Source organism: Gymnogyps californianus, chromosome 21 (genome assembly GCF_018139145.2).
Source record: "Gymnogyps californianus isolate 813 chromosome 21, ASM1813914v2, whole genome shotgun sequence".
NCBI lineage: Eukaryota > Metazoa > Chordata > Aves > Accipitriformes > Cathartidae > Gymnogyps > Gymnogyps californianus.
Genome location: NC_059491.1, coordinates 7,037,497 through 7,064,838, shown reverse-complemented (window position 1 = coordinate 7,064,838; position 27,342 = coordinate 7,037,497). Strand labels below are relative to the sequence as shown.

At 55.1% G+C, this 27,342-nt stretch overlaps 1 protein-coding gene across 1 annotated transcript in view; it reads right to left on the bottom strand.

Moving 5' to 3' along the window:
- Positions 1-452: 452 nt before the first annotated feature.
- Positions 453-27,342, bottom strand: part of LOC127024774 (kazrin-like) — a 94,713-nt gene continuing 67,823 nt past the window's right edge. The window contains exons 3-9 of the mRNA XM_050909443.1: positions 12,786-12,942; positions 4,350-4,486; positions 3,717-3,887; positions 2,576-2,765; positions 2,232-2,362; positions 1,900-1,950; positions 453-1,273 (exon numbers count right to left, since the gene is read on the bottom strand). Coding sequence (XP_050765400.1) covers positions 1,106-1,273; positions 1,900-1,950; positions 2,232-2,362; positions 2,576-2,765; positions 3,717-3,887; positions 4,350-4,486; positions 12,786-12,942 — 1,005 coding nt within the window. The 3' untranslated portion in view covers positions 453-1,105. The remainder of the gene's footprint in view (positions 1,274-1,899; positions 1,951-2,231; positions 2,363-2,575; positions 2,766-3,716; positions 3,888-4,349; positions 4,487-12,785; positions 12,943-27,342) is intronic.

Here is a 27,342-nt window from a genome sequence, read left to right as displayed (position 1 = left end):
AAAAACCGCCCCGGCGCCAGAAAAACCTCCCCGGCGGGAACTCGTACCGATTTCCCCGGCCCCTTCCCGACGGCGATGACACCCCAAATGGGAGCGGGGTGGCCGGCCCCGACCGGGCGACGTCTCGGGATACGGGGATATCTCGGGATCTCGCCTTTCCCCTCCTCCCGGCTCGTGCCGGATCCCCCCAAATTTTATTGGAAGCAAAGGGCGAGCCCCTCAAATGCGGGGAAAAACGGCGGGGCAAAGCTCCCACCAGCTTACCCCCCCGGTCTGATTTCCCGGCATGTATTTAGGTTTGCGTTTTCCAAGGCGTTAAGTGCTCCTGGGGCATCTGCAGCCGCCGGGCCGAGGGAGCCCAGGGTGGGGGTCCACGGCTCCGGCCCCCCCCCCCGGCAGCAGCTTCCCAGGACAGTACAGTACAAACACACCCTTCCTCCTCCCCGCCCCATCCCAACCGACGTGGAAAAATATAAAAATCCCAAAACTTCTGCAATAATTTAGTTAGAATAGCTCCTCTGGGTTTGTGCAAATAAATTAAAACAACTAAAAAGGAACGTTAAAACACTTATTTCCAGACCGGCAGGCGTTAACAACCAGCCCGTGTCGCCTCCACGGGGTTCGGCCAGGAAGACATCACAGCGAATGAAATATTTTGTGTGTGTGTGTGTGTGTGTGTGTGTGTTTTTTCTCTCTCAGGTCCCTCAGCTGGGCAGGTCCTTCGTCCCCGAGCGAGGACATCCCGCGGGCTGGGCTCCGGAAAACAGCGGGTTTCGGACAAGAGACGTCACAAGCACAAAGTGCACAATATTTCTGGTATTTACAGAGACACAGCAGTCCTTCAAGTTTCAAGTTTCGTCAAAAGAAGAAGGAATAAAAACAAACAAACAAAAAAACCCAACCCAAACTGACAAACCGAAGCGACAACAAAGGAGTTACTGGTGTAGGAAAAAAAAAAAACCACAAAAAAAGGGAAAAAAACTGAAGTTACGACACAGCTGCATCGCTCCCAAGACAACAGGTAACACGTCCACAGGCGGGGCTGGGGTGGGGGTATGTACATCGGCGACGGCGAGGCCGGGGAGAGGCTCCCGGCGCGGGGGGGTCACCAGTCCGCGTCCTCCTCGATGTAGTAGTCGGGGGCCGTACCGTCGAAGAGGCCGGGGTCGAGAGACTTGCGCTGCTTCCCCCGGGCGAACACCCTGGAGATGGAGCCGAAGCCCATCTTCTCTTTCTTCTTTTTCCGTTTTTGGTCTTCCAGGTCCTCTAAAGACTGCGGGGGGAGAGGACACGGGTTTGGCCACCGAGCTTTTCATTCACATCCCCCCCCCGTCCCCCATCAACTCGCATCAGGGACGATGGACCACAGGGTCCAGGTCCCAAAAAATACACGGGTCCAGGTCCAAAGCAATGTTAAGGTCCTGGACCAAAAAAAAAAAAAAATACAATTCCTGAAATATGTGTGGTGGGATGGGCAGTGAAATCGGGCTCCCTCCCCACATCGCTGGGATTTTGGCTTCTTAATTCAACTGGTTCAGGATTTCAGCTCCAGGAATGTAAGGTCAGAGCAAGGGTCTGTCCACGGCTTGCAAAAATACCCCGACGTTTTAGAGTCAAATACAGAAGAATAACCTGATCTAGGCTGTGCCTTGCAAAAATCAAGACCGCGATGGGCCTCGAGCACGGCAACCGCCTACGGCGCTACCTGGATTTTGGGGCAAATCACGGAAAACTGAGACATCCCAGACTTACAATTCAGGATGGCTTCTGTGTGTGTCCCCCCCCCCTTTTTTTTTTTTTTTAAAAACCCAAATCAGTGCCTCTGAGCTCCCCCCCCAGTACTTGCTAGCACAGGACCGGGTCTCACGAGTGGGATTTAAACAGGGCTTTGTGCCCTACCTGTACGATTGGGTTGTGCAAGTTCTTCTGTACCGGTCCAGGACTGTCCCCCTGCGGCAGAAGGAGACGGATCCAATTGAATCAGCCCCAACGCAGCCCAGGACCCCCCACCTCCGCAGCAAAAAGCGGCTTATTCTGGCAGCCAAATCGCTGTGGGGCTGGGATAAACCCCCAGGAAAGCAGCTCGCCAGGTCAGCAAACCTCCAACCCGTAGCCCACCCCAAGACCAACATCGTTTTGGGAAGCAGAGGACCCGCAGCATCCCCACAGCCCGGCTCCCCAGCAAGACCCCCACCGCAGGGAAGCAAGCCCCCCATCACGTAGCGCCTTACGTTGCAGAGCGAGTGCGTTCGATGCCGGGGCGAGTTGATGTCGCTCGGCGTGGACGACCGGTCGCCCTCAGCCGCGGAGGCGTCGGAGATGATGGACGGCTGCCGGGAATGACAGGGACTCACTCTGACCGCTGGAAGGCAAGGGGGGGACATCGGGGAGTTAACGTCACGCCAGCAAACCTGACCCCATGCAAAACCTCCGACGCACTGCCAAAAAACCTGCTTCTGGGGCGTTTTGCCCCTTTTTTTCCCCCCTCTATGGGGGAATAAGGCAGCTCCCCAAAACGGGTTTGGCCCCGCGCCCTGAGAACTCGCCCGGGCCGCAATCCGTGCGGGGTGCCCACCTTGCCGGTCCGCCGAGTGCTGGGGGTGCGAGTGGTAGAGGGTCTGCTGGCTCTGCCGGATGGCGGCCGTCAGCGGGAGGTCGGCCTGCATCACCCACTCCTGGTTGCCGTTCAGCACCGTCTCGCCCGGCATGGCCAAGGAATGGCGCTTGGGGACGTCCTTGGTCAGCGTGGCGAGGGACTGCTTGGCCTGGGGAAGGACACCAAGGCAGTGGTGAGGGGGTGTCCTGGTTTCAGCTAGGACAGAGTTAATTTTCTTCCTAGTAGCTGGTATAGTGCTGTGTTTTGGATTTAGTAGGAAAAGAATGTTGATAACACACTGATGTTTTCAGTTGTTGCTAAGTAGTGTTTATACGAAGTCAAGGATTGTTCAGCTTCTCGTGCCCAGCCAGCAAGAAGGCTGGAGGGGGCACAAGAAGCTGGGAGGGGACACCGCCAGGACAGCTGACCCAAACTGGCCAAAGAGCTATTCCATACCATATGACATCACGCCCAGTATATAAACTGGGGGAGCTGGCTGGGAGGGGGGATCGCGGCTCGGGAACTAACTGGGCATCGGTCAACGAGTGGTGAGCAATTGCATTGTGCACCACTTGCTTTGTATAGTTTAATTCTTTTAGTATTACTATTGTCATATCATTATCATTATCATTGTTTTTCATTCCTTTCTGTCCTATTCAACTGTCTTTATCTCAACTCATGAGTTTTTTTTTCCTGATTCTCTCCCCCATTCCAGGGGTGGGGGGGCAGTGAGCGAGCGGCTGCGTGGTGCTTAGCTGCCGGCTGGGGCTAAACCACAACAGGGGGAAAAACCGTATGAACATCTCCCGGAGCAGCAGAACCAGCAGCAACAGACTGCACCAAACCCGCCCTCCCCTTGGCAAGTAAATACCCAAATTGTGTTGCTCCCGGCACCGAGGATATCCAGCTCCTTTTGAGCGATGGATTTTTTTTTTTTCCCCTGCCAGTATTGCAATAACGCAACCACGGCAGCAAACGTGTGCATGCAATATTGCAATAAATACTGAACTTCAGCAAAACGCGCTGGGGTGTTTCAAGCGCTCGAGCTGCTGAGCCGAGCGCCCACGGCGGCAGCGCAGGGCTGACCCTCGAGTCGGGCCCGCTGTGTTATTGAGCTCACCATGGCCAGCTCGGCCTCCAGCTCCTTCATGCGGTTGTCTTTCAGGTCGAGCTGGGAGCGGAGGGCGCTGGCGTGGTCCGTTGCCTCCTTGGCTTGCCGCCGCAGCTCCCACTTCTCCCGCTCCAGGAGGTCCTTCTCCTTCGCCAGGGCTTTCACCGCGTCCTCGCTCTCCTGCCAGGACACGGGGCGGCCATCAGGAAGGGGAAACCCACGCGTAGCGTACAAACCCCTCTCCCGCCCTCTGCCACGACCCCCTCGGGGCCACCCGAGCGCTGCGGGTGCCAAAGGGCAAGCGGTACCTTTGGGTGTCAACAAGAGCAGCCCTGCGCCGGCAGGGACGGCAGCAGGCAGGAGCGGGGAGCTACGGGATGCGGCCAGTCCCCCGAAACGGGATGCCCGCCGTGCACCTGGTTAAAATTACATCGAATTTCCCAGGTCTGGCTCGCTGGCCCCATTTCCTCCGGTATTTATTTAACCTTAACCTGCTGCGGTCCAGCCCTTGCCGCAGGGGAGCGGCTGCCCGGTTGCAAGAGGCCGGCGGGTTTTTGCCCGATGGCAAACCGGGTTTCGCGCTCACGCCGCTGCCAGCCCCCCCCGTGCCACGAGACCACGGTGCCGGGCTCCTGCACTCACTTTCCTGTGCTGCTCGTAGTTCCTGATGAAGTCGCGGAGCTGCTCCTCCCGGCTCTCCAGCGTGGCGTACAGCTGCTGCATCTGGCTCACCAGGTCCGTCTTTTCCGCCTTCAAGCGCTTGCGGTCGGCTTTCATGGCTGCGGGAGAGACCACGGCTCGAGCGCGGCGGGGGCACAGCAGCCCCCTTGCCTCCGCCTCTTTTATTTTTCAAGGAAAAAGTACCAAAATTACGTCCCCAGGGGCTGGGCTGGGAGCAGCCGCCCAATTCACCCCCGCTGCTGCACCCCCTGCACGCACCCAGCAGCCCCCCCGAAACGCCCATCGCATCGCCGCTGTGGCTCCTCATCATCACCCAACCTTCCAAGGGGCAGCTCGGCCCCTGGAAAAGGAGATTCGGGAGCAAAACCGCTGCCGCAGCCTCAGGGCCCGGCGCAGGAAAACCTGCTGCTCCCATTCCAGGATAAATAAACCACAACCGGTTTATTTTTAGCAGCGCGGCGGATTCCTGCAGCGCTCCCAGGAGCCCAGGGCAGGGCTCCCCAAGCGTCCCCTCCCAGCTCAACGTTGCTGCGTGGGGACGAGGGGACAGAGCGGGAGGGCTGGGGGAGCCGGGGGCACCACGGGATGCAACGGGGGCATTTTGCCAGCCCCGAGATGAAACCGAGACCTTCGTGTTTTCCCTCTCCCACGCATCAGTGAGGGATGCTCGCTGACCACCGACACAGGGACAGCTTGCTGGACCTCTGCTAAAACCAGGGAGAATTACAGAAATACCGCGTAGGACAAGGGACTTGAGTAATTTCGGCACGTTAAGTGCTTTGCCCAGCCTTGAGCCCGGCCCTTGGCAGCACCGCAGAAATGCCCTGCGGCTCCCTGCTCCAGATACGCCCCACCCCACCAAAATAATACCCAATTTAGGAATCAGAATGCAAATATTGCTCTTCGTTATAGGAAAGAGTTTGCATGCTCTTCCACCCTGAGGAAACGCTGCTCTCGAGGGAGTGGGATGGTACGAAACATCCTCTGCCCCTCCAACGCTCCCTGCACTCGCTGCACTGCAAGCAGCCGAGCCTTGCAAGTCGTCCCTCTATATAAAAAAAAAAAAAAAAAAAAATTTAAAACCCCCCAAATCCACCAGAAAAACCAATCCCAAAGCCACCGAGAGCTGTCTGTATTACAAAAGCCGCTAGAAGGGGATAGCACCATCACGAGTGGGATCCGTCTCCACGCACACGCACAGGTCCAACCTATTTCTACCAGGTTAAAGAAATCCACGACGAGCGTTTCAGCCCACACTGCGTTTCCTACCCCCCAGCCCCCCGTAAACGAGCCGCTTCTTCTGGGGGCTTAAACCGCACCATAACGTGCCTCTGAGCTCCTCCTGACGAGACGCGTGTGGGATAAAGACTGGACTGAGGAATACAAGGAAACCATTACCGCAGCACGCTTAAAAGGAAATTAATTTCCTTCGCGCAATTAGCACCTCCGGTACCCTCGGCTTCACGCCTCTGCCTTCTCCCAGCAGGGGAAAGCTCGTGCTGGGGAGCTCAGCTCCCACCCTCCTACGGCTGGGGACCCTCGTCCCCCCAGCTGCTTTCTGGTAAATACTCAACAAAAGCATTTCCACCCGCCTGTAAGCAGGGACAGCGTTATTACTAGATATGCGCTGCAGACCTCGGGCAGAATAATCTCGTAACGGGGTATCACCCAGCACCGTATATAACGTACCGCCGTACCACGCTGCAATAGCCCCTAAATAAGAGCAGCACCCCTGCTCAGCCAGCTCGCTCTATCAACTGCTTCCCGCGTCCCATCCGAGCTCGTTACAGCCGCCGGCTCGAGGACAGGTTTGCTCGGGGAGGAACTTATTTCCGCGCACAGGTATTACTGCACGGGTGTGCTGGGAAGACGCATAATAAAACAAGTGCTTGGGATGGAGCCAGTAAGGAAGGGAGAGGGCTTGCAGGTTAGCGGAGGAAAAAGCGGGGCGGGGGGGGTGGAAATCAGACCAAATAGTGGAAGAAGAGGGAGGTGTTTGGGACAACAAAGATTTTTATCTGTTAAAAACCAGGAGATGAAAGCCTTCGGACCAACTACTCTGCCATTAAGCATCGGAGGTAAATCAAAACCCAGAAAAACAACAAACCCGCTAAGAAATGCCGCAACGATTCACGTTGTCCCGTGACAGGGAGCGCTTGTGATTCCTCCTTGCCCGCTTCAACGAACGCGACTCCTGCTGGGACAACTCAGCCCCTTCCAACACCGGGACTTGCCTTATTTTTTTTTCCAGCTTGGGAAATTCCTACAGAAACCCTCTAAAAATAATCACAACGGGACCACATCTAAGTTTTTTAAAAAGCACTTTCCCGCTGCCTGCGTGTATTTAACAACCACCCTTCCCCTGCCCAGTTACTTCACACGAACTAAAAACTTGCTGAAAAAGACACATTAATCAAGTTGACCGAGCCATACTGGGGTGAGATCCGGACCCCACAGAAGCGGGTACCCAGAGCTACCGGCCGCACTGGCCGCCACTTGAGGACACGTTAAGTGATTTGGATTCCAGAGGGGGAATTTCTGCCCCTCGTAACCCTTCCCGGCAGGGTCGGTCTCAGCCCCATCCCCGCAGGATAACGCGCTGCTGAAAACTCCTCTGTTTTCAAGCCCTTGAATACTTTGCGACACATAGGTATATATTTTTTTTATCTCCTCGAGGCTACTGAGAGGCTTTTATAAAAGTTTAAGTCACATTTGCACTCTCTGACGTTGAAGGCGACAAAAGGCTCCTAATGAATTTAATTAAATAGCAGGGCCCCTATAGCATACAACCTGCTTTAATTAATGGCAGCGTTCAGGGTCCTTAACGATTTAGGGAAAACACTTCGCTTGTGTATTGGGTTTGCTTGCCAAAAAAAAAAAGCTCAGAAGTACTATCAGGAGAAGAGCACATACCATCTCCCAAGGTCGAATATTTACCAATATTCACGCCAACCAGTACTGCAAGATGATGATGGACTTGGGGTATTGCAAGAGCAAGTTTTTTCCTGTTACCCCAATAGGACAATTTACCATTTGCTTCAGTTGATATTCGAGAGATTTGCTAAAATCGATGCACTTTCCCCCCCCCACCCCAGCTTACCACTGCTCTCCCTCCTCCAAAACCGATTAGCTCCTTAGCTTAAAGAAGATTTATCAGTCATTTGAGAACTTCATTCTAAACCCAATTAATAGGAAATTAATTGAAAGAGGCAGGAGAAATATAAAAAGTTAGGCCGAAGTGAGCAGTTAGGGCTGCCAGCGGCTCCTGGGCTGAGCACCGCTTGGTGCAGCAGCTCAATACGTTCTTAGCAAACAAGCCCGGCTAATTACTCGGTCGGGGAAAACGAGCCATTGCAATCCTCGGCGCGACGGCAGGGGCAGCCAAGGAGGAATAAAGCGGGTTTTCACTGGCCGTCGGGGCCATCCGAGGAGGTGAAACGGCTTTTTTCTTTAATCTGATGATCCAGGGCCAGGTTGCTCTATCCCAGCCTCCCAGGAATATCTAACTAAACTCTCCCACAGCCCATCTGCGTGGTGGGCTCTGGCAAAACCTCCGACCTGTTCATAAACCCAAGACAACAAGAGAAGCAAGAAATCCTAAACCCGTACCGTGAGTGGAAAGTATTTCTCTCATGCGGTTTATTTGCATTATTTATTTTCCCCTCCCACCCAAAGCACATGGCAGAAGTAGAGGGGGGACCCACCAGCCCCGGCAGCAAGCGATGGGAGAGATGCGTCGGGAAGGGCGGCATGAACCCCCCCAGCTCTCACCGCCACCCCCCACGTCCCCGCTTGCACCATTACGCCTGCGCGAGGTCAACCTGTGCTCCTGCTAACTTGAGCTTCCACCTCCTGCCACACGATCCGTCCCCCGAGCATCGCTCCTGCGGGAGAAGGATGATGGACGCAGAGCACTAACGGGACCTGCTCCGTGTTGGGGGTCCCTCTCACAGACAAAACAATTAAAAATCCTCCCCCCCAGCACCTTCTGTTTCCAGCTTTACCTAACGAGCCCAAATCTAATCGCTCCGATGCCCCAACCTGAGCGGCACAGCCTTGCCCGGGGCAGCAGCACGGCTGAAACCGCCCAGTGATGCCACCACCGAAGGTGCCACCACCACATTGCCCCTGTCTGGCCTCAACACCTAACAACTTCTGGATGGGAATTAACTACTGCATGCTAAAACCAGGCATCTCCCCCCCTAAGATGGAGGCTGTTATAAATAACATCCCCTCCTTCGAAATTAGTAATATCAAATTAAGGGAAAATGAGGAGGTGGTGGTCACACCATCTAGCCCAGGTTTGCTTGGAGGACGTAATTAGTTTGAGTACCTTGGTAATGTGATATTAGATGAAAACCAGCTATGTTCGGAGCATGGAAACAGCGTCTCTGCCTGGCTTCCCGCCCCCGGGACGAAGCGGCAGAGCCCAAACACAAGCCAGGGCACTGGCAGCGGACGCAGCCCACCTCTGACCCTCCCGAAGAGCAGCTCCCTATGACTCCCATCCGCTTGCGAGTACTTCGCTCGCCCTGTGCGCTGTGGATTTTCATGCCAGGAACGGAACCGGAGCTGACTTTATCACTTACTGAATTACATACTTACTTTCTAACACTGGGAAAGGCATCCTCGGGGGCCACCGCTCAAGCCTCGGTGATGCCCCGCGCAAGAGGAACGCGTAAACCCATCCTGTCCCATTAACATTCACTTAATTTCTCCTGTTTCTCCATCCCAACCGTGAAATTCAATATTGGCACCATGACTAACCCATAAAATCGGTCAGCCCTGCGCAGGAATTGCAGCGCCGCTCCTCGCTTTGTAATTAAATAGGCGCGCGCAATCCCCGGGCGCAGCCGTCACCATCCGCAGAGAAGACCTTGCCGTCGAAGACGTCAACGTTACGTGGTGTCAGGCAGAGCCAGCACTCGCTCCTGGGGCGTGCGGAGGTACGGCACAGGCAGCAAATCCGAGCACCATGTCGAATTTCAGGAAAAAGTTAGGTGAGGCCTTCACCTCGGGGGAATTTACCTGGAAACACGCTGCTACGAGGCCAAGGGCTTTCCAAACCAGACCCCCAACGGTCAACAAGGTCGTCAATGACTTCTGCTGCAAATTGAAGGTGGGCCTTCAAAGGAGAAGAATAGGTTTTCTGTACACAGCCCCGTGTCGTTTTGGCGGAGAGGGCTTCCTCAGCTGGGTCCATGGCTGGGACACCCATCTGCTGGGACACCATCCGCCGGGACACCCATCTTCTGCCGCAGCCAACTGGGGGTGCTGGGGGTCTCTGCAGGAGGCTCGTCCCAGCCCAAACGCTGTCCCCGGGGGGGGTCACAGCTCCGAGCCGCGGGTTTGGGAGGGAGGAGACCGAGCTACAACCCATTTGCGGAGCAGACGTGAAGTCGGTTCGCGCCTTCCCGAGCAGCGGGGAAAGCCAGCCCGAGGTTTCCACCTTGGCACTCGAAAAGGAAACAGAAACCAGGTTTGCTCGCCGCGTGATAATCCCGCAGGCAAGCTCCAGCATATCGGATAAACCTTCCCAGAAACGAGGTTTCTGCCATTAGCCCACACGCTCATAGATGTCACCCGGCCAAGAGGCTCCTCGAGCCCTCCAGGCGCTTGGGCACGGTCGCTTCCCGCAGCAGGGCCCAGCAATAATAAAGCTGTCTGCAACTTCTCCCGTCAGAGATTTCCACATCAGAAATCCAGACCACATCCATCCCTTTCCAGCCGGGGCAAAAAATAACTGTGTTAACGCTGTAAGTACGACACCAAGTCCCAGCCCCAGCAAAGGAGGAGAGGACGACAGGATGTAGCGCTACAGGATTTTATTTGGACGGTAATGGATTAAAAAAAAAAAGGTGCAAGAGATGGAATTAGCCCAGAAGAAGGAGCAATAAAGATGCATAAAGCACACACTGCCAGGGATGCAGAAACCTCTCGAGTTACTCCCGCAGAGCATCCTGTGTTGCTCCAGATCCCCGCTCCCTCTCTCCGCAGCAAGGGCTTGTTAGCACTGCACGGGGGAGACGTCGCACGGGCTTATTGCCGGCTTTACCCCCCCCTGCCCCGTGCTAAATGCTCTCGGAAAGGGCTGGAAATGCATTGCCCAGGGGGACGATGAACCCACCCGCCTCCAGCCAGACCATCGCAAACCAAACCCTGTGCGGCCGTGCAAAACGAAGGCTGTTAAAACTGCCGGAGCCCCCGAAAGCAAACCCCGCCGGCAAACCTTCTCCGCTTCCCTCTGCGTTAAGGCCCGGCGAGCCAATATCTATCTGAACCGCCTGCGTCGCGCTTCCAGGCTCAGAGCCAGCAACGACGACAGATTTCCATATAATTTATCTGCTAATGACACTACACACGACCCAACGTGGGTCGCGCGCTGCTGCAGGCGCAGGGATGCTGCAGCCGACGCTGCCGGGCACGGGGCATCCCTCAGCGAGGACCGCGGGGCTTTGCAGTGACGTATGCTGCGAGGAGCGAGGTGCTCTTGGGGGATGCTCTCTGGCTGCGGGACACGACCGACACAAACCCCTGAGCTACAGGACAGCACGGCCAGGTTTCCCCGAGCTCCTTGCACTGCCTTATCCTGCAGCTCCTTCATATAGAGCCATTACTTCCCCAAATACCTCTACCAGCAGATACATTTCTCCTGGCAGAACCAGTCACCAGGCACAGTTATTGCCATTTTTCCTCCCCTTTTGGCTACGTTTCTCTATGGACAATTTTTCACGGAAAGGAAAAAGGATTCCCCCCCCCCCCAACTCCACATTACCCGTCTCCGTACCCGCCGCCGTGCTAAGCCTGCTCTGCTGCCCAGCGCCTCCAGCCCAGCTCGCGGGGCCGGATCCGGCACGGCGAGCTTTTCCAAATTACACAAAAGCTTTCCAATATTGCCGGGGAGGGAAGGAGCATCGATTTAAAAAGGCTTCTTGTTACGTGCCTGTCCAAGTGCAAGCTGAGATTCCCTCTTCCTAGCCATCACACCTGCAGAGAAGTCCTGGAAAACCAATCCCAGCGGCTCGTATGGCGGCCAATAAAAAACTAACATTATATTCCTTAAATACTCACGACTCTCAAGCCAAACTCACTTTTTCTCTGTACTATCCTCCACAGAAGCGCGTATCACCTCACCACAGCTTCTTAGATGACTTTTTTTTTTTTTGCAAACAGGCTTAAAATAGTTCTGCTTTTCTGTATTTTGCATTTATCAGCACTTCCCCTCCCTGTCCGCACAGAGCAAATACTCTCTAATTAAGGTTTTTCTTCTCCAATTACGGTTTTATAAACCCAGAGCATTTCCTGCTGCCGGAGGCTGCACCGGTGGCTTGGGGGGGCCAAGATTTTGAAGATATTTTGGCTGTTACTAATTTGTAGGGATGCTTTTGCAAATCAGAGAGCGATAAAATAAAATTTTCTGAAATCCCCTCCCCAAATACCGACTCGGCCCAATTCCCTGCCCCTCCGTGCATCTCAGCATCCCGGACGGGGGGAAACGCGGTGGGCTGGGGCTCTCCCGCCCTGCAGCTCAACCTCTGAGCCTGAAAACTTTTGACAGCCTCTCTTCATAATCCGCAAACACGAGCTGACAAGTGGAAGTTATACTCGGTATGCTGGGGATTTGAGATGATATTTAGAGCCGCAGTGCTGCCAGGGTTTGACGCACAAGAGCTTTCCCCTGCTCAGGATCATCCCCCGGCTCCGGCTAACAAACCGTCCTGCCTGGACTTATTGTCAGCTCGTTTTTGGGGAGGAGAAGCTGCAATGTGGCATTTCGCTCCGCACACCCCGGTCCCGGGGCTCACCGCGAGCTTGCTGTGCAGCCGCCGGCGAGGGAGGGAGAGCACGGCCCCGACCACCGTGGGAAAACACCCAAATCAATGCATGCAGAAAGGAGGAGACCCTGTGTGTCACCTGGAGACTCAGTCTCTCCTTTCTGCAGCGCTCCCGGTAACTCCACGCAGGATAAGGAAAATGGCACTCACTAGGAAACTTGCTGCTTCCCTCCTAAAAGAGTCCGAGGGGCTCAAATCCAACCCGCCCCCACCTTGCAAACATCTCCAGCTGCATTTCAGCTGCTCTCTCGGCTCTACTCTATAGCTAGCCGCGGAGGAATTACTTTGCAATGCTGCAAACACCCCCAACACCCCGTTTTCCCAGCCCGTCGCTGTGCCCTGCTCCGTCCCGGCCCCGTGCCATGCCTCGCCGGGGCAGGACAGCGAGGGGCTCCCGGGGAGCGCTGCCCTGCGATCAAACCCCCCTGCTACGTGCACACAGTGAAAACACACTGCACAGCCCCAATGAAAAGGGCGGCTTTTCCTTTCCTCGTTAATTAACTTCTTGAATCTTTAGGGTCCCGGGGAGAGGTGCACGAGAAGAGGGACGCGCAGCCCTTACCCTGCAGAGCCTCCTTGGCGCGCGCCAGCTCCTGCTCCTTCTGCGCCAGCTGCACCTTCAGCTCGGTGGCCGAGAGCACCTCCGGCGACTTGCTGCCGTGCGTCTCCTCCAGGTCTTTCGTCAGCATTTCCTTCATTTGCCGGAGCAGGTGAACCTCCTCCTGCAGCTGGGCCACCTCCTCCCGCAGCAGCGCTGGAGGAAGAGGAGACACAATGCGAGGAAGTGACCGACGGCTCCCGGCACGGCCCCGCGTCCCCGCCGCAAACTCCAACCCCGGGGCAAACGCTGCCGGGGTGATCCCCTCGCGTGCAAACCCGCTTTGCACAGCCCAAAACCTGCAGCGGTGCTCGCAGCACCCCGGGAATAGAGGAGGAGGAGGAGGAGGGAGGGATGTGATGGGGAGGGCCCTCCACTGGGCATTAGTTTCCGGTTTTTGCATTAAAGAATTAGAAATAAATAATAATATATAACAATAGGAATAAACCTAGAACCACCTCCCCATCCAAACCACTCCCTGACGGGGTGCTCATATGGCCAGGGTCCAACAGAGGCTGCCGAGCTCCGCTGTGCCCCATACGATACGCTTCGGCTCTGCCTCCAGCCAGCCACGCGTTCAGGGCGTACTCAACAAAATTCAACAAAACCACCCTGAGACTGGAAAGGGGAAGACGACGCTTTCACCTGCGGACCTGAAACTTGAATTTTTCAGGTTTACACCCAGTGACCGCTACACCCCTCAAAGCAGCTGCGTCGCAGGAGCATCCCGGCACAGCCCAGCCCGGGTCCCCTCTGCAGCGGGCACCGGGGGAAGCTCCAGCAACCTCGCTTCCTACGGCTGCACGCGCTGCTTAGTGTAATAAACGGCTTTTCTGCTATTTCCACATTGCACCCATCGCCCTCGTCTACCCTCGCTATCCTCTTCCTGCAAAACACTTTCTGGCCGTGCATGCGCCGCTGCAAGCCTCCATGCGAGCCAGACACCGTGATCCAAAATGACTCACGCGAGCGTGCAAATAGTTTGATTTTGCTCCCCCCCCGCTTTGAGAACACGCGGAGAAAACCCGTTACTCAGCCAAAGGGGCTTATTGATTTCTCGGGTTTGCACCATGCCTGTGCATGGGGAGCAAAAAAAAATAAACCCCTCAGCACGCATGTTACAGTTACTGGAAAAATAAAACAGAAATAAAAAATAAACGCCCCCTTCTCCAAGCTGCTGCGGTTGGGACCCTTCCCCAGCGCCACCGAGTACCAGCCAGCCTGGGGGACAGCGGCTGGGCACGAAATAAAGGGGGTTTCCCCCTTATTTTTGCTAAGGTCCCCCCTCACGTGTGCTGGGCCGTTTCCTTTCCTCCCCCGTTTGCGAAGCGAGGCGAGGAGGTGACGCCGGCGGCAGGACGGGGAGAGGCGGCTCCCCCCCGGCCCGGCCGGCAGCTGCGCCAGGAAGGCATAAAATCTGGTTTGCATACTTGAAATGCTTCCCGTATGAAAACTGGCAAGGCCCCATTCTGTAAATTATTTAGCAATAAAGTCACTAACGAGGAACAGTCGAGCTCCGGGCTGGGGATTTCGGTGCAGGCCAAAGCGCTTTCTTGAAATCCGTGCAAAAAGCAAGAACCGAAAGGCGGCCAAGGCCAAAGGCGTCTTCCCCAGGGACTGCAGAAATGCAGCGCTTCCCCTCCAGCCTCTGGGAACCCGCGGCGGAGGGGGGATGCGAGGGACTCCTACATGGTGTAACATTTACCAGGCAAAACCCACCCAGCGCCTTCCCCGGCCACGGAAAGCCCCATGCAACCCCACAAAACACCAGTGGCTGCCACTAATCGCTCCTTTTTTTTTTTCTCCCCCCCGCTGATAATTCATTTTCACCTTTCATTACAAGCTGCTTTGCCCAGGAGATACAGCGGGCTATTCCCTGGCAAATGATTAACCGGCAGAAGAGGATCCAGGCAGGGCAGTTTGCACAAGGGCGACTGATCCCGCCGGATTTCTGCAAATCGCAGCATTGCGGTGGGAACCCCAAAAAATCCCGGCTCGGCAGGGAGGGGAGAGGGGAAACAAGCCCAAGGAACGGCAGCCCGGCGGGGATTGCTGCAGCAGAGAATCCCGGAGGAATCCTCTGGCACGGCCCGAGAGCAGATTTGCAGCCGTTTCTTACGCAGCTTCCCCAAAACCGCGCTATTCCCCTCTGGTCCCGGTTAGAAAACGGCAAAAAAACCTCAAAAGCATTCCTCCTCCGAAGCATCCAACAAGGCAATTTAAGCCCCAACTTTGTACTCGGCTCCCGATACAGGCAGAAACTACTGAAAGATTAAAAGCCAAGATCTATGAGAAGCTATAGGTGCAATCCGGAAAGCAGCATACAGCACCACTCTCCCCACGCCAGCGGCTGCCGGACGCACGGCTTCGGCTGCAAGCCAAAAAAGCCTACAGAGAAACCTGAATTATTGAACTCAGGATCAGCCAGATAGCCGAGATTCTTGCTTTTATATATATATATAATTTAAGAGAGGTATATATATACACAAAAATGGATTGTGCTTTGCAATATATACTTATTTTTGAAATTTTTTTTTTGCAATATATATATATCGCAAAGCACGATCCATTTTTTTTTTTTGATAGAGAGATATATATAAAAATTGCAAAGCACAACCCATGCAGCCAAGGTTTGAGGGGAAAAACCCTACACCTCTTGCTAGGCTCAAACAGCGAAAGACACGCCGTCAGCTCTTTTAATACATTGCTAAGTGTTGTAGTCCTTGCTCTCTTCCCAGTTCCCTCCTGGGGCTGCCACCGATGCCTTCGCTGTAGAAACCAGGAATAGGCTTCGAGGCAAGCCAAACCCTCCGCGCTCTTCCCAGCAAGTTTTTAAAGGGTTTTCTGGGAAAGAAGGTGGCATTTCAGGGAAGCCATGGGGGCCACAGCGTCTCCTGCTCTCCTCAGTTTCCTTTGGAAACCACTTAATGGGCCATTTCTTGAATTATATCAAGCTTTTTATTAGCACCTGCTGCCAGGAGGACCGGGGCTGGACCAAAGCAGTGCTCCCCATACGCTGCCTTACACCTATAAGTACTCCCACTTGCATACAGGATTTCCACCCTGTTGGGATATTTCCCTGGGCTCCCTGTCCCCGCCAGCCCGTCACCGCTCATCCACCAAAACCACACCGACACAATTATCCCCAAAAAGTGGAGCCCCCCCGCCCTGACCCCAGCGCCGAGCATCTGCTCGCCATCACTCTCCCGCAAGTTTCTATCCCATCTTAACCGGCATCTCCAGCTCGAGAGGGTCCTACGGAGAAAGCCCGTTTTATTTGCATAAATTGCATTAAGAGAACAACTCAGCTTGAAAGGGAAATTTTAACTTCATTTTAAAACGGGGGGGGGAGAAAAAAATCCCTGCTGCTATGCCAAGTTTAAGCACCTAAATAAACGATCCGAAAAGTGCTATTTGCAGGCAGCTCTTGGCGATTGTTACAGAAAACTTCCAATAACCGGGAAAATAGGGCCAATTATTCAGACACCTCATTTCAGCCTCTATTTCTTCCACATACAGATGGCTCGGCAGGGATTTCCATACGCTTTCCTGCGGGCTGCCTGGGTCTGTGCCTCTATTTGAAGCCATGAAGGAGCGGCACGCGGCTTGAAGGGAGCATCAGCCCTCTCGAACGGGGACCCGGACATAAGGGGGACGACACGCATCCAAAACATGATGCAAAAATACGATCCGGAGAATAGAATAATTTTTAAAACTTTTTTTGCAGTTCAGCCTTGCAAGCATTGCTATATTGGGGCGCAAAGTTAAATTCGCTACTAGGAATCGCCTCCCAAATACAATAACCCCGACGCATAAAGTTTCCACAGCACATTTTCCCCAGCATTTTTGCCCCTTTTTATTTTTCCCTCCTCTTTTTAACCTTTTTTGAGGAGGGGTTTGTCTGTGCACTGTAATTCCTGATCCCCAGCGGGAAGGAAGCATCGCCCTACGTGGACGAGCCCCATCGCGCGCCGGCTCATTCCGGCCCCTTCCAAATCTACCGCAAGTGGGCAGCGATGAAATTAATGCAATTTAAACACTTCCCGGACTAACTGACGAAAACTACCATTCACGCCGAAATAATTGGCTGTTAATTATATTTCAGTTGATAGCATTAAACTTCCATGACACTGTCAGATTCTGCATCCATTATGCTTTAAGCACTGATTAGCGTTAACAGACAATGTGAATAAGATATTTTTTGGTTTGGTTTTTTTTTTTTTTTTTAATTGCAGTGAACACCTCCAGACAGCATTTGGGGCCGAAGTTTCCACTCCTGCTCCTGCAAATCCCATCTTGGACTCCTCTCGGCAGCAGATCCACCGGCCATGCAGCAGCAAAGCCTTTTACTGGCCTTGGAGCAGGCATCCATTTAAAAACATCCATTTAAAAGCCTTTTATTTTTTTTTTTCCACGTAACTCAGCTGACACAATTGCTGTACACGCGTTTCTGTCTTTGGAGGGCACACATTAAAAATGAATGCAGTATCAACGACAAGGTTTATGTTGGTGAAATCAGTATCTTAGCTGAAAGCTGCATTTTGTGCTGCTTTTGCAAGTTTACCAGCAAGATGGTTTGGGCTTTGCTGAGCACCAGTCAAGGGTTTTTTTTTATCCAGGACATCAGCAGGAAAATGGTCAGAAGACGCAAGCGTGCCCTGGGTTGCAGCAGCATATCAGTGGCCAAGAGCGGGCAGAGAGAAAAGCCTCGCTTGTGGACCAAGAGCTTAAAATCAGCAGTGGATCACCCCAAAGGGTGATTTCACAGGCCCTGCACAGCGATGCAAATGGGGAAAAAAAAAGGGGCAAAATGGGAAAATGCAAAATCTCTGTGCTAATGGCATCATCTAACAGACCCTCAACCGTCGAGAGCACGGTGCAAGCCTTCGTCCCTCCTCCCTCCTGCAGAGCTTTGGCCCAGAATATATATATTTATATATAAACACAAATATATGTGTACATACACCTCCTCCTGGGATAGCAAACAGGAGGGTCCTAGGATAAAGAACATTATTAGGAGAAAATAATGATTCAAGCCCTAGCGATGAGTCGAGCCAGTACTTTAAAGAGCATCTCATCACCTTTGATCATTAAGTAGCTCCCCAGCTTGGGACCCAAGTCTCTCGCAGAAAGGTTCAACTGACCGCTCCTCCCAAACAGCCTGCACAACGTACGGTTTTCCCCTCTCAGCACATCTCTGCAAGGAGGAATTTGGAGGAAAAGCACAAACCGCCAGGCACAGGGGCTGGGTGACAGCCGGGGGCAGAGCAGGGACACCAACCACTGCCACCCCCTCGGGGTGCAGCCAGCCAGCCTCTCCGTGCAGCACAGGTCGCGCTCAATAAAGCATGTGGTTAGCTCAAAATACACCCGGATTTGCAAAAAGACCCAGTTACTGCCGCGGCCCGGGACCTGCTGGTGCAAAGCCAACACGTCCAACCTCTCCCATCGACACCGGGACGCCACGACGGACTTGCAGCGGCTCCAAACCAAACCCCAACGCAGCGTCGTCTCCTCAAGGGGATAAGCACAAGGGCCTGTAATTTGTCCATCGCACCTTCAGCCCAGTCCCGCTGCCGGGCATCCCACCTACATCCCCGGGCACGGCGTCTCCCGCAGCACCGCGGTGCTCCGCGACCTCGGAGGAGCTGTCAGCCACCACCGCTCCCTCCCGGGTGGGCACCGGGGCGCTCAGCCACGTGCTGCAGAGCCTCTCGGGCTCATAAAGTGAATTTTGGCTCCGTACAGCCATCTTTTAAAGAAGGACGCTTTAGATTTCATCCCTTGCTACTGTCGTGATGCTGCAAGCGAGCGAGCTGTCATGCCTGGACACGGGTACAGACGCTCCTTAGCAAGTTTGAGTTAAAGCTTTCACCCAACGAGCGTAAATCCTTGCAAACACCATTTTTGAGCATTTCCTGAGTTAAGACACCGGCTCGGCCTCGGCGCTTCCATACGGTCGCTGCCCCAGGACGGGACCCCCAGTTGCACGCCCCGACTGTGCACCATCAACCGGCACTCTCACCCGCGGCCATCGGGCAGGACGCGCAGAGACCGCCTGCCTGCAAAGTTATCCCCGTGTCCTGGCACCCCCACACCCCAAAACAGGATTGTTTCCACCGTGCAGACGCCTGCTCGCTCGGCTGCCCCGTCCGCAAGCTGGCGGGTGTCTCGCAGGGGATGTAAAGAAATAAAACCTGATATAAACGTCCTGTGCACGCTGGCGGGGGGGGGGGGGGGGGTGCGGGGGGAGGCAGAGGGGTTCAGGAGGCAGGCTGGAGGTTGCAAAGGCTTTCAAAAAGCACACACGGCTTAAAAGCAGCCGGCCGGTGGGCTGCAACCTCCGCAGTGGCCCCCGGAGCCGGCCGCTGAGCTCTCTGCGAGCTCCCGGCGCGCTCCAACTTCTCCGCGAGACAAAATGGACTACGGGGCACGGGGAGCCGCCCGCCCGCCTGCCCTCCCCGCCGCCCCGGGGGAGCCGGAGCTCCTCGCCCCTGCCCCGAGCTTCACCCTCGGCACGGGGGGGACAGCACAGCAACCCGCAGCCACCCTCCTGCGCAGCCCCGCGAGCTTCGAGGCGCGCTCGCCAGCCACCCGGCGTTGTTTTGTTTCTCCCAGGAGGAAGCGAGCTACAACAGCACAAAGCAAGCAAGGGAAAAGACGTGCACGCTGGGCTGCATCCCCCCCCGCGCCGCCGTGTGAGGCGGCGGGACCCCCCCCCCCCCGGGGACCCCCTTACCTGCGTGTGCTAAGCAAGGGCACAGCACCCTGCCGCGAGCATCGTCCCCGGCTGCGCCTTGCCGTCCCCAGGGACCCGAACAATAGGCCGGGCGCGAAGCAAAACCGTGCTCGCAGCGGCACGTCCCCGGCTTGTTCTCCTCCTGCTCCGACTTCATGGCGGGGAACGGCAGGGTTGGGGGTCCCCGGGGTTGGGGATCCCCAGGGCGGGCAGGCTCCTCCTCGGCACAGCACGGAAGTACGGCAGGCGCTACCTGTGCCGGGAATTTGACCCCTCGCCGGTCGCTGAGTTTCCCCGGCCTGATGTCACGCCGGCAGAGGAGTGGCTTTGCCCGCCACCGAGCCAAGGTGCGCGGGACGGGGGCCCGGAGCAGGCGAGCGCTCTCCCCGCAGCCCCGGAGCAAAGGGCTGAGCAGGAACCCGGAGCCCGGCCGGCGGCGGAAATGATTCCCGGCTCGCCGGCCATCGCTCCTGCCGCCACCCACCGAGCAGGCGGCAGCGGATAACGCCCACGACGTCCCAGCTGCACCAGCTTGGCCACCGCTCTGTTTGCAATAATCAGCCATCACCGGCAGCACAGCGGGGAAACTGAGGCACGGGGAAGGTAACACACGGCGAAGCAGCCCCGTCTCTGGCATGCAGCTCGTGCTAGCTGTTCCTTTCGAGGGAAACAGACGCAGCGTTTTTTCTTGCAATGCAGTTGTTATCTATTTTGGCCAGGCAGGTTGCAATTGCGCGACACCCGCGGCTGCGGGAGCACCATCGCAGACCGGCCCCCCGCTGCAAACCACCAGGGCTGGACCCACGGCGAGGAAGGGCAGAGAGGGGGAGCTGGTGGGATGGGGCGAGCAGGGACACGGCAAAACCCAGCGAGAAAGTAGAGGCCCCTTGCTTTTCTATAATAAAAGCCGCATAAAGGTACACCAGAAAACCCAAACACTCTGAAACCCAGCAGACTCGTGTTGCTTTTTTGCTCCCTGTGGTACCCGCTGCACCGTTACCTGCCTTCATCCAGCTGCCCGGGCCGCGTGTTTCCAAGCCCTCCACAGCAGACCCACTTTTTCAATTTATTCACCCCACCAAAGAGATGAAGAACCAGGCAGAAGCACTTTGGGTTTACAAATTCGTGCCCGTCTCTTTGCTGCTGTCCTCACTAGATGAACGCTGCCTGGCCACACACTGCTCAGGGCTGGGCGGCCGCTGGCCCGGGGACGCTTTGCAGGCAGCTCCCAGCACGCTACCTGCAGGCACCTCTCGCTCTGCCCAGGAGGGCCAGACTTGCACAAAGTTCAGAAAACACAGCCCGAGACAGAAAACCACCATATTCTGCTTTCCAACAGTCCCCGGCATGCAAAGCCTCTGCCAGCCGCTGCAAACCCAGCTCCCCTGCCCTACAGCAGCAGCATCTTAGGTATGGGGAAACTGAGGCACACCCCACATGCATGGGCTTTCACATTTTCAGGAAGCGGGTGACAGAGCGTAACCGCGGGAGGAGCGAGCCGCCCCTGGCTAGGAAGAGATGCAGCCACGGCCATCTCATACACCAAGCGAGCCTGGGTCGATAAACCAGGTCCTTACCCACCTCACGACCCTCCCCGGCCCCACGCCTCGCTGCCGGGCATTGCCCCCCTCCCTACCCTGCTGCTTCTCACCAGTGGCTTGGGAAGGGAGTTGGTTTTGTTTTGCAACAAGCCCTGGTTCTCCTTGCAACAAACTCCAGCGCATGCAACGGGCCAGCACTGACACGGCTCGCATTGCCGGCAGCCCGGTGCACGCGGTGGCACCGCCCGCAGCATCGCTGCCAGGGTGTGCGATGCCCCCATTGCCCCAACCCCTGCCATCACCAACCTCGGCTCCTTGAAGCCCACGGAAGCTCTGCTCTTGGCCGCCGCGTCACCTCCCATCGCTCCCTGTTTGCACAACTCCCCTCCCGAGGGATCAAGTCGGAGCGCGCCCGCCCGTGCTGACTCAGCTCCCGATGCAGCGGGGACGCCGCCGCGGCCGGAGCAACCCCACGCGAGCAAGGAAACACCACTGGGTTTGGGAGCACCTGCTGATGGAATTCTGCTTTCCACGCAAGCACGGTGCAAAGGTAACCGCACACCTCTTGCTGTGATCTGCCACGGCACGGGAAGGTGCAGAGCAGCGATGCCCCCGAAACCAAAGCAAAGGGAGGAGGTTCTCTGCGTCACAGGCGTTGCACAAGCCCCAAGCTCCCCAAGAGCAGCTCCTTGGAGCCTCCTCCGACCCGCTGCGCTCCTCCCTAGCAGAGGAGGCCGGTGAGCGAGCGGGAAGGCCGGGCTGGGCTCGCGTCCTCGCTCCTGCTGACTAACAGAGGACCAAGCAGCATTACTCACACCCGCAGCACCCATCCTCGTCCCCAACGCACGCATGCAGCGGGAGGTGCCGAGACGGTGCAGCACCGCTGCTCTTGAACACAGCGATGCCGCCTGCGGGGATTCCCCTGCCCCTTCCTACTTGATTAAAAACCCCCTTGGAAGGCGCACGGAAAAAGGGTGCCAGTTAATTAAAAGACGGCGCACGCCTTGGCTGGGTTTGCGCGGCGCAGCCGGGCTCCGAGCGTGCCGCTGTGTTGGGCGGCAGTCACGCTTTTGGCTGTGGTTAAATTGGGGTTGGGGTCTGGGTTTCCTCTCCTTGCTTGAGAGCAAACCCATTACCCTGTGCCGGCGGTGGCTGCTGCCGGGAGGGAGGTTACAGGACAGGGAGCTTTGCTCCTGCAGCGTCCCCTCCGGAGGTGGCATCGGCCCTAACGAGAGCCGGCTTTCCCCAGGGTCACAGGCCACCTAACCGGGGGGCTGGGGAGGGAAGAGGTCGGTATTGGAGCCAGTATCTGAAATTTGGATTTCCACGCAACCCCAAGCCGATTTGTAAACTCTAGGGAAAAGCCATCGGCACAAAACCTGGCAAAATCCGGCTGTTTGAGCTCAGTTTTTCTTGGAGGTGGGCTGCTCACAGTTTAAGCTCAACGCTTGATTCAGGAGGACGATGCGGAGGAGGCTGCAGTGCACCCGAAGGCACGGCATCCCCCCCGGCACACAGGCTGCCCTCCCGAAACATCCTTCGGCAAAGCCTCTCGCACCTCTGCGAGCCCTGCAGCTGGAAGTGCAAGGAGGAAGGAAAAAACCAAAACAACCCAAACCCAAAATGCTGCCATCCTGCAACCGCAAAAATAAATGGCTGCCGCAAAGATTTATCCCTGCCTGTGCGTGTGGGCGCAGGGTGCTGCTGTTTGCTGGGCACAGGGTGCTGCTGTCTGCTGCATGCAGGGTGCCTTGGCCGGGGCTGAAGCTGAGTAAGGGAGGGAGCAGGGCGGCGAGGGGATGCCGGCCCCGTGCCGGGAGGAAGCCGAGGCCGGGGGGTATTTTTGTCCATTCAGTCGCTTTCCGCAGATCCCGGCTGCTGCCTGCGCTGGGAAGGGGATGGGCGCTGGGTGTCAGGGCAGACAGGTCTGGCCCTTCATCCCAAATCCCAGCGGGGACCTGCTGGCCTCCTTCAGCCCTCCCTAGCCAAGACCATTCTGCAGGGATGGGGCAGGAGGGACCGTTGCCACCCAAGCCCGGCTCAGAAGGTCTCTGCAGATGACGCGAGACGGGGCTGATCCAAACTGGACAGCCTCCAGCAGAGAACAAACCTGCATCTCCGGCTTCCCGAGCTTGGAGGTCCCACCAGGGTTATGGCTCTGGAGCAAGCCAGCTATGGGTGGTCACCACCAAAATCTCCCAACTCCTTCAAGATTGGGCTGAAAATCCCAACCATCACGTACAAGGACAGGGGCCACCCGAGACTTACAACAGAGAGTCAAGTTGGGGTCAAGAAGCACTTCAACTTCAGCATCACCACCCAAAAAGGTACTGTCCTCGCCGAAACACTTAATGGCAGTTGGTGGTTGATCAAATACAGTTTGACCATATGGATGTCGGTGTATATTATCGCCCTGAAGGCACAGGCACCTGCAGTGATTGCTGAATAACCCAAGCCCTGTGAGAAGTACCTCTGCAGAAGGTCAGCGATGCATTTATGCACCTCTGGACAGGAGCTGGTCCTTGCAGAGCTAAATTTGACCTGGAGAACAGAGCTGTCCATAAAAACCACATACCTGTTGACTGGAATAGAAAAATTGGGAGACCTCATACGAGGTCTCCTGCAGCAAAATGCCACCTACTTCCAGGAAAACTTGCTAAAACCTTTCCCCCGCACCCGTGGAAACTCCCTTCCCCATCCCCGTCTCTCGCAAAAAAAATATAATGAAGCGAGGAGATGTTTCAAAACAGAGCCCATCTCTTCCCCCCCCCCCCCCAGTTTTTCTTTCAAGGAGAACTTTACTCAAAAATGACACATTTTTGTCAAACATTTCACTCATGACAAATTGGCGTTGTCACCGAGGAGAGCGCTCGGCTGGGAATTTCGGAGGCGCTTCGGGAAGCCTCCGTCTGCTTTTACACAGTTAAAAATCAAAGGCGGCGAGGTTGCAAAATGTAATGTGTGAGGCGAAGGATTAATTAACGTAGCTCTGGCTCCAGAAACAGAGGCGGTAAGAGTAATTTTCATTCAGGAACTTGGCACCGCTTGGCACCGCCTCCTCCTCCAACACTGCTGGAGTATTTTCAGCTGCCGAAAATCGCACGTGCATCGCCCAGAGTTTTTGCAGTGATTACTTAAAGCCTCAATGGAGAGAAAAATCCAAAGGGTTTTTCTTACGTCCCTACCCAGGCCATACACAGTGACTTTCCCCTTCTTTAAAATAGCATTGCAAAAGCTGTTTGCAACGTAGAGAGGCAAAAAAGTAATGAGTAAAGGGCAAACATCATCGGGCCGGTACCCGTGCTCCCGGTTGCAATCTCATTTGGTACAGTTTCCTGAACTCATCACAGTTATTTCTATTGTGTTTTTTATTTTATCATGAGAATTATGGTTATCATCACAGACATTTTATGCCTAACAATTTCTGGGCTCCTTACGATGTTTTCATTCAAATGCTAAAAGGCTGTAATGAGACTAAGATAATGGCCCGCAAAAATAAATGATACAGATCGGAATAGGGGGAATTTGGTTTTTTTAAAAAAAAAAAGGGAAAAAGAAAAACAAATAGAAATTATCCATCCTAATTAGCATTCAAAGACAGTAACTGGGGGGGGGGGAATGTATTCTGGGGAGGGTTGTTTCACCTGGTACCCAAACCCCAACACAGCCCGCCCTGCTCCATCCCAGGCAACGAGCACCTCTGCTTCGGAGAGCGGTTAGAAGGGAAGGAAAGCCCCAAATCCTCGTCTCTGAGCTCGGTGCCAGTTTATATTCACGTCATTTACGGGCCACGCACCCAAAACCTCAGCTGCGCCCTTTGCAAGCAGCCTGCTGCTCACTGCCTGCCTGGCACCAGCCCCGTGCTCCTGCCACCGCTGGGTCCAGAGGCAAACGTCACCAACTCCTGCCCTCCCCAGCTTCGTCAGCGCTAACGAGCGCGCGGGGAGGCGAGGGACGGCACCGACAGCCTGGCATTTGCAGCCGTGGAGGGGACAGGGCACGGCCGGCCACCCAGCTTGGCTATCGATCAGCAAAACACGGGCTCTCCGAGAGCTTTGAACCGCTGAACGCCACCAGAATCAATATTTCCCTTTTTAAAAGTAACGCTGGGGGGTGGGAAAAGCCCATCTAACACAGATTCAGTGTTATTCTGGGTTTTACATTATTCATGGCACCTCATCTTATGTCACGCTGCAGCGACTATATTACCGTATATGATGACAAAGAAATTACACAACTCCTGCAAATACACGATAAAGCGGCAGCCTGGGCTGCTAAAACAGCCCGCTCGATTGGCGAGCTCTCATTAGCAACGTGTAATTAAGTTGCTGTACGTTGAGGTTGTGCCTGTGCCACCAGCCACTTTATGGTGAAAGAGGAGAATAATAAATCAAAATAATAATAAATCAAACAGCAACAAAACCCAGAGCTGCGTGGCAGGCCTCAAACTTTCGAAACCATTTTCTCGTCGAGGTTTGCAAAGCCTTATCTCACCCGCTGCACAGCCGGGAACGTCACCGCAAGGCCACCGAGGGCCATCGTGTCCCCAGAGCCACCCAGCTCAGCCTACCCGAGCAGGGAACGGGCTGCACGCACGGAAATAACAGGAAAAAAAGGAAGCCTACCAGGAAAGGTTAATAATTTATCCGTATGTAAAAATGTGCTCCCATTTCTAAACATCACTTCGCATCCTCATTGACATGCACGATTTTAATGTGGTTGAAGGTAGGCAACTCAAGTCTGAATTTGGACACTATCTTTACCAACCAGACGTTACTGCCTTCTTTTATTATTTTTTTTGAAGCTGCCCTTTAGCTTCCGGAGAGTTTCAAATAAGCAATTCTAATGATCCCTCTTCATTAACCACTCCAGCAATCTATATACGCGTACTAGGGAATTCAGTATAGAAAACATCTTAACGACACCTGCTGCCAGCCAAGCTGCCGCCCACGCAACCTGCCGCATTTATCGATATGAACAGAACCGCCCCAAACCCCGTTTCTTCACGCCCCAAACCCGCCGCTCACTGGGCACAGGACCAGGCTTTGCACGGAGGGGAGGGTGGGCAGGGACCACCCGCATCCCGCTCATGTCCCCATCGGCACCTCCAGCAGCCCCGAAGCCGCACGGTAAGAACATTTCACCCGCTAACGTTTTTGGGGCCACACGCAGCGGTCAGATACAGATTTGGGAGCGGATGCGATGCACTGATGGAGCTGGAAACCTGCATCTTTCCCACTAGTGAAGCTGGTGAAGCACAAAACCCACCTTAGCGTGCCCTTGATTGTGCCCAGCGTCCCAACGGCTATTCAACTGGGACCACGAAAAGCAACAGGGCTCGCTCCTGTGCACAGACTCAAAATGATGCTGCAGCACAATTTTTGGTTGCTTGCAGAAATTGGAAAAAAAAAAAGGGGGGGGGGGGAATAAGGCCTGGCTGAAATTGCTCGGCTTTGCAAGGCAGGTTAGGAAAGCCCGGGGGGGCTGCATGGATCAATGACCTCATGTGCCCGGACGTATCCCGTTCCCCTCCCGTCTGCTGCGTGTATCAACAGAATATTTATAAATCAATTGAAAGCAATTAATCAGCTAGAGGAAGATAAGGGATAATGAAGAAAAGAGATTAGCTGGCGATGCACAAACACAGCTCCTCCGGGGAGGAAGCGCTGTGGTTGGAAGCCTCCTCTGCAAAGCCTATTAGCTCCACTTAAAAAAGAAATTTTAAAGAGGCAACCTGAATAATTAAAAGGAAGAGTTAATGGTTATGCTAACAGCTTCTGAAAACCGGCGGCGGCCGTGTTTGTTAACCAACGCGGCCCACCGACAAAAAGACCTGCAGAGAAACCATCGCCCCGCACCGCCGACGGATGCTCGGCCGGGGCTGGATCCCTGCATCCCCCGCAGCCGCCCGGCGCGACGGAGCGAGGGCGCTGGAGCCAGGGAGGCTCACGCAGATGCTAGGAGCTGCACAGGGCCGATGCTGCCGTCCTGCTGGGTTCATTTAAGTAACCAACTTCTTCTAGCTGAGTTATAAATAATAACGGAGAAACGACTCCAGGACTTGAGGGGAAGCCTCCAGGGATGTAAGTCCTAATATTACCCATCCGACGTATCATCCCATGGTAGCCTTCCAATTGCCAACCTGCTCCTTGTCAGCAAAGCCAGTTCTAAATATACTGTCATTTCGCTTGCCTACTGAAAAATTAACCTCTGGGCAGAGCAGCCAGCAGTCACATTTTCT